The sequence below is a fragment of the Rhinolophus sinicus genome, linkage group LG13 (assembly GCF_036562045.2).
Source record: "Rhinolophus sinicus isolate RSC01 linkage group LG13, ASM3656204v1, whole genome shotgun sequence".
Lineage (NCBI taxonomy): Eukaryota > Metazoa > Chordata > Mammalia > Chiroptera > Rhinolophidae > Rhinolophus > Rhinolophus sinicus.
This window is the reverse complement of record NC_133762.1, coordinates 52,843,724-52,858,042: the sequence shown is the minus strand read 5'-3', so window position 1 is coordinate 52,858,042 and position 14,319 is coordinate 52,843,724. Positions and strand designations below refer to the sequence as shown.

General features: G+C 35.4%; 1 protein-coding gene across 4 annotated transcripts in view; it reads right to left on the bottom strand.

Annotated features, from left to right (window-relative positions):
* The window catches only part of MACROD2 (mono-ADP ribosylhydrolase 2), a 2,106,080-nt gene that overhangs the window by 173,955 nt on the left and 1,917,806 nt on the right, over positions 1 to 14,319 (bottom strand). For all 4 annotated transcript variants that reach the window (XM_074317443.1, XM_074317442.1, XM_074317444.1 and 1 more), the window contains exon 9: positions 14,097 to 14,178. In XM_074317443.1, coding sequence (XP_074173544.1) covers positions 14,097 to 14,178 — 82 coding nt within the window. The remainder of the gene's footprint in view (positions 1 to 14,096; positions 14,179 to 14,319) is intronic.

Here is a 14,319-nt window from a genome sequence, read left to right as displayed (position 1 = left end):
TCTGATAACAAAAAAACGGTTAGCAACATCATTTTGATATCAAAAAAGTTTAGCAACATTGATTTAGACTTATGGAATTTTTTTGGTCGTGGAGAATTGGCTGACTTCCATTGTGAACTTGGACACTTTGTTTCAGGGTTGTATTGGTACACCTATGTTTCATCACCAGTGATAACATGGCCCGAAACATCATCCTGCCTCTCCAAAAGTTCTTGGCAAACTTCAACTCTCCTTTGCTTTTGATCATCAGTGAGCTCCTTCAGGACTATTTTTACACACACTTTTCTCATGCCAAGATTTTCAGTTAAGATTTTCTTTTCTTTTTTTTATTTAAAGTTTATTGGGGTGACAATTGTTAGTAAAGTTACATAGATTTCAGGAGTACAACTAAGTAATACATCATCTATACCTCACATTATATGTTCACCACCCAGAGTCAGTTCTCCTGCCATCACCGTATATTTGACCACATTTACCCTCTTCTAGAAACCCTCTCCCCACTTATTCTCTCGTAACCAGTAAACTATTGTCTATCTCTATGAGTTTTTGTTTCTTCATTTGTTTGTCTTGTTCTTTTGTTGTTTTCAGTTTTATATATCACATGTCAGTTAAATCACATGGTTCTCTACTTTTTCTGTCTGACTTATTTTGCTTAGCATTATAATCTCAGGATTCATCCATGTTGTTGCAAATTGTACTATTTCATCTTTTCTTATGGCCGAATGGTATTCCACGGTGTATATATATAACAGCTTCTTTATCCATTCATCTATTGAAGGACATTCTAGTTGTTTCCGTGTCTTGGCACCGTAAATAAAGCTGCAATGAACTGTTTCTTTATTGATGTTTACTTGGTCTGCTATGCTTCTCACAGTCAACCGATGATCTTGATGCACAACTCAATAAATTTTTACAATGTTTCCATCAGTTCTGTTCATTACTGGCAGCCCTGACCTCTCTTCATTAGTGATGTGTTCTCTCCCCTCGGAAAAATGTTTAATCCATTTGTACACTGCGGTTTTCTTCATGGCATTATCCCCATAAATTTTAGCTAACATGTCTCTGATTTCACTTCCACTCTCGCCAAGTTTAACAAGAAATGAGATGTTTGTTCATTGTTCCAATTCAAGCTCAGACATTCTCATGACAGCACACAAAAACACATAACAACAATAATGAACACCACTCAGAAGGACACCATCACACATCGACACAAACACAGCTGTGAGACACTCATATACCAAGGTTATGAAACCTTATCGAGCTGTTTGTACAGTGCTGCAAATGTAAGCACATGGTTGCAAGTCCGTGAACTTAATTGTCAGACCTAGTATGACCATTTGTCAGGGGATATAACTAAAATCTTTTTAAATAAATATTCTTTCTTTTCTATGGAAGGTGAAACATTTATGAAAAGAAGTGCTGTACCTGCATCTAGCTATACTATATAACAATACTTATAATTTCTGGAAAAAATTTTACATTTTCCATGAGAAAACTTAAACAGTGTTTCAGGTTAAGCTCAGGGTAGTTTTGTGTTTATTATTATTAAATACCTACCACATATTTAGAAATTTTCCAGGTGATGGAAGTGTCATGGAATATAATAAATAATCTCTGTCATCCACAAAATTACCTTTTCATTGGTGAGACAAGACAAGGAGGTCGAAAAAGAAAGCATAATATAAAAATCCACCTGAAGCTGCCTTGCAAGAATGTGTATAATTTAGACAGACAGAATTAAATGACAGAAACACATGGTTAGGAAAGTAAATAAAATACATTTATATCAATGATATTTAATTCATGTTTGGAAGACTATTAATAGGTGAAATAACTGAAACTTGATTGAGGAGATTCTTGATTTTTTGTTGTTGTTGTTTAAAAAATAATAGATGTGTTAAAAGATGTGACAAGCCTAATCAAAATAAAAATTGGGGGATATTCTCTATGGTGATTTATATATAAAAAGTAAAAAGCATAAACCTAAATATGACTACATAATCAAATAAAATAAATTAATAACATATCTGTCAATATTTGAATAGAATTTATGCAACTTAGCCAGTCATCGAGATATGTTTAAATATTTAACAGGTTGCCAAGGTATAATTCTCAAACTTGACTAAGCTTTGATTTTTCATGCAACATCCTTTGTGTTATGTAGAAATAAATCTCTTTAAGGGAAAAAAAAACACATTTCCACTGAAGTTGTAATTTACAAATTTATTTATAATTCCTATATGTAATAATTTTATCTACTACAAGTTAATGCTTGTTATACATGTATTTTTTTATGCACGTACCATTTCCGAAGCTCATTTTTTTTTAAATTAATGTTTATTGGGGTGACAATTTCTAGCCAAGTTGCATAGATTTCAGGTATACAATTCTGTAATACATCATCTATACATCACATTGTGAGTTCATCACCAAGAGTCAGTTCTCTTTCCATCACCATATATTTGAACCCCTTTACCCTCTTCTACCACCCTCCTTTCCCCCTTACCAACTGGTAACCACCAAACTATTGTCTGTGTCTATGAGTTTTTGTTTCATCTGTTTGTCTTGTTCTTGTGTTGTTTTTAGTTTTATATACCACATATCAGTGAAATCATATGGCTCTCTACTTTTCTGACTGACTTATTTCGCTTAGCATTATAATCTCAAGATCCATCCACGTTATTGCAAATGGCACTATTTCACCTTTTCTTGTGGCAGAATAGTATTCCATTGTGTATATATACCACAACTTCTTTATCCAATCGTATATCGAAGGACACTTTAGTTGGTTTCCATGTCTTGGCCACTGTAAATAAAGCTGCAATGAACATCAGAGCACATATATCTTTATGGATAAATGTTGTTAGATTTTTTGGGTAGATACCTAAGAGATGGATTGCTGTGTCATATGCCTATTCTATCTTTAATTTTTTGAGGAATCTCCACACTGCCTTCCATAGCAGCTGCACCAATCTGCATTCCCACCAACAGTGTATGAGGGTTCCTTTTTCTCCACACCCTCTCCAACACTTGTTACTATTTGTCTTGTTGATGATAGCCATTCTAAATGGTGTGAGGTGATATCTCACTGTGGTTTTTATTTGTTTTTCTCTGATGATTTGGAAGGTTGAGCAATTTTTCATATATCTATTGACTATTTGTATGTCCTTTTTGGAGAATTGTCTATTCAGGTCCTCTGCCCTTTTTTTAAATGGATTGCTGTTTTTTGTTGTTGAGTTGTATATGTTCCTTATATATTTTGGATAATAGTCCCTTATCACAGGTGTTTGCAAAAATCTTCTCCCATTTGGTTGGTTTTGCTTTATTTTGTCGATGGTTTCTTTTGCTGTGCAGAAGCTTTTTAGTTTGGTATAGTTCCATTCATTTATTTTAGCTTTTACTTCCCTTGCTTTTGGAGTCAAATTCATAAAATGCTCTTTGAACCCTAGGTCCATAAGTTTAGTACTTATGTTTTATTCCATGCAGTTTATTTTTCAGGTCTTATGTTTAGGTCCTTGATCCATTTTGAATTAATTTTGGTACACAGTGACAGCAGTCTAATTTCATTCTTTTGCATGTGGCTTTCCACTTCTCCCAGCACCACTTATTGAAGTGACTGTCTTTTCTACATTGTATATTTGTGGCTTCTTTGTCTAAAATTATCTGCCCATATCTATGTGGGCTTATTACTGGGTTCTTGATTCTATTTCATTGGTCTGTGTGTCTGTTTTTCTGCCAATACCATGCTGTTTTGATTATTTTTGCTCTGTAGTACAAGCTGAAGTCAGGGAGTGTGATACCTCCAGCATTGTTCTTCTTTCTTAGGATTGCTTTGGCTATTCGGGGTCTTTGGTGGTTCCATACAAATCTGATGATATTTTGGTTGTATTTCTTTAAAAAAATGCCATTGAGATTTTGAAGAGGATTGCATTAAATCTGAATTTTGCTTTGGGTAATATGGCCATTTTAACTATGTTGATTCTTTCAATCCATGAACATGGAATGTTTCTGTTTCTTTGTGTCTTTTTAAATTTCTTTTAAAAATGTCTTATAGGTTTAAGTGTATAGGTCTTTCATATCTTTGGGTAAGTTTATTCCTAGGTAATTTATTCTTTTTATTACAGTTGCAAAATGAATTATTATTTTTATGTCATTTTCTGAGGTTTCATTGTTAGTATATAGGAATGCAATGGATTTTTGTACATTGATTTTGTAGTAGACAATTTATCATATTCGTTTATTGTTTCTAATAGCTTTTTGGTAGAGTCTTTAGGGTTTTCTCTGTATAGCATCATGTCATCTGCAAAAAGTGACAATTTAACTCCTTCATTCCCTACCTGGATGCATTTTATTCTTTTCTCTTGTCTGATTGCTCTGGCTAGGACTTCCAATAAATACTATGTTGAAAATTGGAGGTGAAAGGGGTCAGCCCTGTCATGTTCCTGAACGTAGAGCAAAGGACTTCAGTTTTTCACTATTAATTATGGTATTAGCTGAGGGTTTGTCAAATATGGCATTTATTATGTTGAGGTATTTTCCTTCTATATCCATTTTATTAAGTGTTTTAATCATAAATGGATGTTGCATCTTGTCAAACGCTTTTTCTGCATCTATTGATATAATCATATGATTTATGTTCTTTATTTTGTTTATGTGGTGTATCACATTGATGGATTTGCATATGTTGAACCATCTCTGTGCCCCTGGAATGAACCCCACTTGGCCGTGATGTATAGTCTTTTTAATGCATTGCTGCATTCCATTTGCTATATTTTTGTTTAGGATTTTTGCAACTGTATTCATCAGAGATATTGGTCTGTAATTTTCTTTTTTTTGTATTATCCTTACCAAGTTTTGGTATCAGGGCAACGCTGGCCTCATAAAATGAGCTAGGGAGTATTGTCTCTTCTTCAATGTTTTGGAAGAGTTTCAGTAGGATTGGTATTAAATCCTCTGAATGTTTGGTAGAATTCACTAGTGAAACCTCTGGTCACAGACTTTTGCTTTTGGAAGGTTTCAGATTACTGATTCAATTTCCTTACTGGTGATCAGATTTAGATTTTCCAATTCTTCATGATTCAGACTAGGAAGGCTATATATTTCTAAGAACATGTCCATTTCTTCTAGGTTATTGAATTTGGTGGCATATAGCCCTTCAGAGTATTCTTGGATGATCCTTTGTATTTCTGTGGCATCTGTGATAACTTCCCCTCTTTCATTTCTGATTTTGTGTATTTGTGTATTTTCTCTTTTTATTTTAGTGAATTTAGCCAAGGATTTTTCATTTTTATTAATGTTTTCAAAGAACCAGATCTTTGTTGCATTAATTTCTTCTTTTGTCTTTTTGTTCTCTATTTCATTTAGTTCTGCTCTGATTTTTATTGTTGCCTTCCTTTTGCTGACTTTAGGTTTCATTTGCTCTTCTTTTTCTAATTCCTTTTCTAATTCTGCAAGGTTATTTATCTAGGATTTTTCATGTTTCTTGAGATAGGCCTGTAATGATATAAATTTTCCTCTTAAAACTGTTTTTGCTGCATCCCAAAATATTTTAATAGGATGTATTTTCATTTTCAACTGTTTCTAGGTATCTTTTGATCTTTCCTCTTATTTCTTCTTTGACCCAGTCATTCTTTAAATGTATGTTGTTTAATCTCTACATGTTTGTGGTTTTTCCTGCTTTCTTTTTGCAGCTGATATCCAATTTCAAAGCCTTGTGATCAGAAAATATGCTTGGGATGATTTCAATCTTCTTAAATTTGCTGAGGCTAGTTTTATGCCCCAATATATGGTCTATCCTTGAGACTGTTCCATGTGCACTAGAAAATAATATATAGTCTGTTGTTCTAGGATGAAGTGCTCTATAAATGTCAATTATGTCCATTTCATCTAATGTGTCATTTTGGGTTGATATTTCTTTGTTTATTTTCTGTTTGGATGATCTATCCACAGCTGTCAATGATGTATTTAGGTCCCCTACTATAATTGTGTTTTGGTCAATTTCTCCCTTTAGTTCTGTTAATAGTTGCTTTGGATAGTTCGATGCTCCATGATTGGGGGCATAAACATTGATGACTGTTATGTCTGCTTGTTGTGTAGTCCTCTTTATCATTATGAAATGTCCATCTTTGTCTCTTGTTACCATGTTATTCTGAAGTCTGTTTCATCTGATATCTGTATGGTTACATCTGATTTTCTCTGGATACCACCTGCTTGGAGTGTCAGTTTCCACCCTTTTACTTTGAGTCTGCATTTGTCCTTGTAGCTGAGGTGTGCTTCTTGGAGGCAGCATATGGTTGTGTTTAGTATTTTGATCCTATCTGCTTCTCTGTGCCTTTTTATTGGTGAGTTCAGTCCATTTACATTTAGGGATTATTGACGTATGAATATCGTCTATCATTCTATCTGTGGTTTTCTGGTAGGACTGTGTTTCCATTGTTTCTTTGCCTTTTGGTTGCTGTCTATTATTTCATTGTAGTGGTATTTTATGATTTTTCCCTCTGTTTCTTTTTTTTTTTAATGTTATATATTTCAGTTCTGGATTTTTTTTTGAGTGGTTACCATTAAGTTTATGTGAAAGAAAGTTTCATATTTAGAGTATTCCATTTTCTTCAGCATGCTTACTTTCTCCATTCCCTTGTGCCAGTTCAGACCTTTTCTCTCTCCCCTTTTATGTTTTGGTTGTCACGAATTATCCCTATTTATGCTGTGAGGTGATTTCTTCACTGCAGTAGCAAGTTGTCTCTTCTCTTTTTTTAAGTGTTGTTGTTTTTCTTTTTTTTTTTTTCCCTTCTTTACCTGGTATGTTATATTTAAGTTTATAGTGCCTTATTTGGTGTAAGGGTTGCCATTTTCTGCTTCTATTAGTCTGTTCATAATACTATTCATGTTTTTTTTTTTTTTTATTCTTTTGCTTGTTTCAGGTTGAATAGCCTCCTTCAGTATTTCTTGTAGTGCAGGTCACGTGTTAGACAATTCTCTCAGCTTCTGTATGTCTGGAAAGGTCTTTATTCCTCCTTCAGACCTAAAGGATATCTTTGCTGGGAATATTATTTTTGGCTCATAATTTCTCTCTTTCAATAGTTTGAATATTTGAGTCTACTTCTTCCAGGCTTGTAGAGTTTCTGCTGAAAAATCTTATGATGATCTAATGGGCTTTCCTTTGTAGATTACCATTTTTTTTTCCCCAGCTGTTTTGAGGATTCTTTCTTTGTCGTTAATTTTTGACAACTTCAATACAATGTGCCTTGCAGAAGACCTGTTGGGATTGAGGTAACTAGGTGTTCTATTTGCTTCTTGGATTTGAGGATCCAGTTCTTTCTACAAGTTTGGGAAGTTATCACCAACTATTTGTTTGAATATACTCTCTGTTCCCTTTGCCCTTTCTTCTCCTTCTGGTAGGTCCATTATTCTTATATTGCTCTTTCTGATGGAGTCCGAAAGTTCTCACAGAGTTCTTTCATTTATTTTATTTCTCAAGTCTCTCTCTTTTTCCATCTGTGTCATTTCCAGATTTCTATCTTCGATGTCACTTATTCTTTCCTCCATCTGGTCAGCTCTGTTACCTAAGCTGGCTGTTTTGTTCTTCATTTCTTTCATTGAGTTCTTTTTTAAAATTTCAATCTCTTCGGTAAAATGTTCGTGTTGTTCTTTGATTGTGTTTTCTTCTATCTGCTGAGTTTTTTAAGAACTGCAATCTTGAATTCTCTGTTATTTAAGTCACATATTTCCATGTCTTTAAGTTCATTTTCTGGAGACTTTTGATTTTATTTCTGAACTGCCTTTTCACCTTGGTTTTTCATGGCAATTAATGAATTATTATTTATCTTTCTAGGCACCTACAAGAGTGAGTTCTGCAACAGTTTGGTGGGAAGTGGTCTTTCGTTTGCTTTCCAGTAGGTGTTGGTAGAATACTTTATTTTCTCTCCAAGTGCACTTTTTATTCTATCACACGTTGTAGTGTTATATTTTCTCTGTACTGTCTGGCTTCTCACACAATGGAGGGATTCCCTGGAAGGTGTGCATACCCTCTGTGAGCAGGTTGCCTGGGTCTCAGGGCACCACCTCTGTTGGAGGATGTGGAGAGCTTCTGAAGTTTAGAAGCTCTCCCTGCACCACTTTCAGGGCTTTTGTGTTTCAGCAGCTCTGTTTACACCTGCAAGGATCTGCCTAGATAGGTGGGGGCAGAGATGGGGTGGGTTGTGAAAGGTGGCTCTGAGCAATGGCGGGGACAACCAGCATAGCCAGTCCTGTACCCAAGGCTCTCTTCCCTTCACTGGAACTAGGTGCTCTATGAATCCATTGTTGCAGGACACAGTTCTCAGAACTGTAAATATTCTGTTCTTTTGATCTGACACTGCTACCTGTCCGCTTCTAGCACCAGGCAGGTGGGAATTTGTCATGCTCTGGGAGGGTGGAGAAGGAGCAGCTAGTCTCCGTGCCTGTGTCTTCCACCCTCTGCTTGGCAGTGAGGCTTCAACCTTTGTTTTCACCCTTCTTCCCTCAGTCTTTGCTCCGAGATTTCTGCCACGAGTGTTGAGTTCAGCATGTTATATGTTGATCCCTCAGGCAGGACTGTGGGCTCTAAGGAGTGCACTAGCTGTCCAAATTCTTCCCTCTCCTGTGACTACTGTAGCTCTGGAATGCAGGGAGCGCCTGCACAGTCCTCGTCTCTGTGCTTCATGAGCCCCTCCTCACCCACTCACCCAATTTGCCCACCTTTAGATGATTTCAATTGCATGTCTTTTAGTCTTGCCTGTCCACTGCACAGGGAGTCCTTTGTGGAATTATATCTGTTCAATTTGTTGTAAATTCCAGGGGAGATTTCAAGAGGCTCACCTCATGCTGCCATTTCTATGACATCATCTCAAGCTCATTTTTAAGGCACTGAATCTTCTTGCAACTTTATAAGGTTTATCATTTTACGTTGTACTTGAGAAAATCCCCCAAAATGTTAATAGGTCAATTGGCTCATTATTTTGCTATGTTTATCAAGAACAAAGGGAAATTTCCAGCATCTTGTAGATCCTTTGAATTGCACTCATAAACATGAATGGAATTTTCTGTCAAAAGGAAATACACCCCTTAGAGACAAGTGGCATGTTTGGGATGATCACATCTGCATCCTGAAATAATTTTCCTATCTCATCAGTTTTCTCATCTAGTTACTATTTAAAAGATACATAGTAATTATATTTAACTATTAATCAGTGGATACAAGTATTTTATCTAAGTTATATAAATTTCCTACCTGGGGAAAAAAAACTGACAAAACTCATTGCTTTCAGGGTTACAAAATAAAGAGAATATGGATAAATTATTAGTCATAAGTGTTTTCATTGTGAATGAATCAGTTGAGATTGGATATTGATAGGGGGTTGAAGACTTCTAAAATCCAAACATATTTGTGAGCTCATAAGATTAATGTTATCAACCAGTGGTCAGTGAACCAATGATTACTGATAAAAGTGAAAACTTTTAACCAAAGAAGAAATAAGCTTTGCTTAAGGTGTGTGGAGTGGAGAGAATAATGGGTGAATTTGTTCTTCCTTGCTCTGTATATTAGCCTCTACCTCCACACTTAAACATTAGGTGTATAAAGTGTATATAGAACAGTCATATTTCCTTAGCGTCATACACTAGAGTCATGGGCAATAGTAGATTTATACCAGGAGTGGGTTGGAACCAGGAGAACACGGCAGTTGTTGGAGAGGTAACATGGTTAACAGAGGTCAACACATAGAAATCTGTGGGTACAGAGGAAGTGGTAAGAGGGAAAACCCAGAAGTCTAGATGAGGAGGAGGATATGAAGCTAGGAAGCTAGCGTTTCCAAACCCAGCTAGACAGATATGTTTGGGTAAGATATGAGCAGGTAGAACCCTTTGGAATAAACCCCATCCAAAGGCAAAGTCAGCCTTGGTGGCCTGAATAGTAAGAGAGGTATGGTTCTAACAGACCAGAGCTTCTCAATTTCTGCGCTGTGACATCTGTAGCTGGGTAAGTCTTTGTTGTGGAAGGATGTCATGTTCATTATAGGATGTTTAGCTGCATCGTTGACCTCCACCCTCTAGATGCTGGTAGCCCTTCACTTTCTGCAGTGTGGAAACAACAAATGTCTCAAAATCACCTACTGGAGAACCACTGAAGTAAACAAATGTTGGCTTCCCTAAAGGGGAGAGGGAGTGGGTTTGACAATGATATCTCTCAAGTTTCCAACATCAGGATTCTTTGATATAGTTCCAAAACTGTAAATTTGACATATTTTTGGAGGAAAATTAATACCCCTAAATTCTCTAGTAGGACTTATTCTCTAATAAAAAAAAAGACTTGTATATTCCAAATTGATGAAAATTACACACAATAAATCCTACACACTAAAAAATACAAACCTTTTATATCACAACAAAGATTTCTGAATTGAATCATACAAACATTATTTGCTGTAGGCTATATAATTGTATACTGTAACTATAAATTCTTTACAACTGAAGTATATAGTAATACCATAAAACAGCCACACTAGACTTCTAAATAATACATCTGGAAGGAAAAAGTCAAATGTCTTTCACTCATAGCAAGATATAAAACTGATGCAAAAAATTTGTTGCTAGTTTTGTTCCTTTGAGGTTCCTACAGCATTTCCATGATGGACCTGGTTAAGGGTGAGTTTTGTTCCTCCCCAAAATATATATGTTGAAATCCTAAGCCCCAGTACCTTAGTCTATGACTGTATTTGGAGATAGAGTCTTCAAATAGATAATTAAATTAAAGTGTGGTCAATAGGGTGGGCCCTACTTGAACATGACTGGTTTCCTCATAAAAAGTGGTGATTAGGACACAGACACACAGAAAGAAGACCTCATGAAGACACAGGGAGAACATGGCCATCTAGAAACCAACTAGAGAGACCTCAAAAGAAACCAACCCTACTGACACCTTGATTCTGGATTTGTAGCCTCCAGAACTGTGAAGAAATAAATTTCAATTATTCGAGCCATGCAGTCTGTGGTATTTTGTTACAGCAGCCCTAGCAAGCTAATATAGTCACTTTAACATCTTCCTCCATGGTCCTTCTGTAAGGTCTTTGACTTCCTGGTGAGTACTTTCCTGCTCACCTGCAGGTAACAGCACCACACTGATTGGATTACTTGGATGGAATTTGATTTTGAGATTTATGATAAAGTACCAACTTGACTCAATATTAGATAATATTCCATGAGGACATTTACAGGTTTGAGGAGAAAAGGAAGCAGAGCAGTTTTGAAAAATAATGGGTAGCAGATGAAATTAGGAATAACACTTCCCCAGTGCTCCAAATCCATCCTAGTAGTTGAACCCATCTTCTCTGAAGATGCTCTGAGGAAACTAACCTATTATCATTTGCACAATGACAGATGGCATTATCAATTTTACAATATAGCTCTATTGTTGCCTAGCTGTATGCCTTATTTTTCTCACGAATGTATTGTTGTCTATAATTAAAAAGTAAGGTTTATATAGTACCCATTTTGTTAGAGTTACCATGAAGATTCAGTGATTTAGCCCATGTATCTGACTTACAGAAAGCAGTCCAATAAATGTTAGCTATTACTCTTATCAATAATATTAGGTAGTAGTTATGCATGCGTTATATCTTTACTATTATCTTTTCTAGTCTAACTTGTATTGTTTTCTCATACATTTTGTCTCAGATTCCTAATTATGAAATTTAAAGATAATGGGATTAAAATATCACCAAACACAGATATTTGGTTTAATATAAAAATTCTTTCCCTAAACTATTATCATTATTGCATTTGGAAGGGTTAAGAAGACTAGCAAGAGATACTCTGAATTGATCAGTTTATGGGGAATATATGGTAAGTCGGAAAAATTATATTCTAATCAAAGATGGTATGGTTATAAATTAATCATAAATTCAAATCATGGACAGGTAATGTATATCATCTATATTAGTAGTCACATATTGCATTAGAGATTACCTTTATTTCATATCACATAATGAGAATTTACAAATGGCTGTTGCCTCAGCATTGCAGAAATGCTCAAAAATTTTAGAGGATTTTGACATTTATTTTAAAAATGCACTTACTATATTACAAAATGCGCTGGAAATAATTTCATGAACATGCCATGATTCAAAGTGTTGATGTAAAGCTGAAGATAATTTTATTATTATTTCACTCTCTCAAGTACTAAAATACATTTTGGAATTATTTAGAATAGCAATTTTTCAAACAATAATTTATTTGCATAATTATTAATATGTTCTAAACCAATAAATCTTTCCCATTTTTTAAAATTGTTGTATGACTTTTGGCTTTCCATCATTGAAAATACTTGCTGATGGACAGATTTATTTTAATATCAATGGATCATACTTATGCAATTATTTTTTATCTTCTGTTAGAATGAAATCAAATTTTCATCTTAGAAACATGAAAAATGAAAATTATGTCATCATTTCTAAACATCTCAAGGAGTCCAAAATTTATAAAATCTTACAAAAATGTGTTGTGATATTGACAAAACATGAGAATACTTGCATTACAAACCATGGTGAGTCACAGTTTTTATATAAATAGTTTCTTTTAAGAATACTTAAAAGTTCAGAAATGCATGTACAATCAGCTCACTGTGGTTATACACGAAACAAAGAGAAAAAATGAAAGAAAGAGATTGAAACAGAAAAAAATTAGCCATTGAGTTATGGGGAGAAGAATTTACTAAATTCAACTCATAGCAACAGATACCTATTAAATAATTATTAAGTCCTTCAATACTGAGTTGCTTTAAAAAAATGAAGAAAGGTGAAAAAACAAAGAGAAGAAGGAGAAGGAAAAATGAAGGAAAAGGAGAAAAGACCACAAACACAATCCTCTTCTTTATGACATGGGAGTCTTTCCAAATTTATGTATGTTCCAGTTAGGGAAATACTATAAAGCTCCAAGTTAAATATACTTCACAGATCTACCTTTCAATTATAGAATTAGAGAGAAAGTCTTCAAATTACCCAGAAGGACTTAGTCCACTTGGAACACCAGCACAGAGCTGAGTTTCTCCAGTGGCAGCCTGTAGTTGTTCGTGACACCTACTGCATCCTACCCTGATCTGCAGGTGGGGGTGTCCTCTTTACTGTGTGGCTTTGATTGACTGCATAAGAGCTTGACTGTGCACCAGCATTCTCCACTCACTCTTTCCTACCTACCAGAGTCACCAGGTACATGAAAAGCCACTTCAAAATGACATGAAATCCTCAAAGGAAGCTCTCTGAAAGGCAGGCACCATTAATGCTCACCATAGCTTGAAATTTCCTGGAAGCCATTCTTACCAAGGCTGAGAAAAGTGCTTTGGGCGCTGTGACTTTAATGGCAACATAAAAATAACAAGGTATTAAACAAGCCTCAGCCTTCACAGGCTGGAACAGGGACAGTGGGGGGAAATGTTCAAATTAATGAGATCCAACTAATGGCACATTCAATTGATGTAAATTCATTACTCGAGTTTCTTTAATAACTCTGAGTGTTTTATTCCCCACCTACATTCTCAAAATAAGTGTGAACTAAGATGAATGACTACCTTTTTCAGATTTCCCTAGAAAGTGCTGCTATTTTCATTGTAATCTGGGCCCAGAAAATTGGGGGGAATAGGGACTGAACGCAGGGACAGTTTGATTTCTGGCTACAAACATAAACAGACTCCTCACATTTTCCACCAAAGTTAACATGGTGGATACAGGCCTGGACAACTTATAAGTGTGGAGAAGAAATCACAAATCATGCAATTTAGCATCAGAAGAAGAGACTTTAGAAGTCATTTGGTCAAGTCTGTCACTTTTGATGTGATGAATTGAGACTCACGAGATAAATTGACTTCCCCAAGACAGCACAGTGACCTTGTGGGACAGAGAAGTCTAGGGCTAGATTTCCTGTCACCTCCTTGAGTTCTTAAAACCTATGATATAAGTTGCCAGGGTGACCGGTTCATGAAGATTGCATTTGTAACAGTGTTTAAGATGAGAAATGAAATAGAAATATAAGTGATGTCTCCAGTTTTTCATTCCTCAATTCCAAAGGAAACAAATTGCTTTACTCACCTATAGGGAAAAACTCGCTCATTTTCTTTTTGTAGATTTTGAAGTCGACTTCTAAGAAGACACAGAAAATGATCCGATCCACCTAGAGGTGAAAAATAAACATGTAGAGTGAAAGGATATAGGGCCACTGCCTTGCCAGAACATGGTCTTGGAACAAAAATGAAATGGAAAAGCCTCCTACAGATTTTTGGTGCTATACTGCTAACTATATGGGAGCAATGTA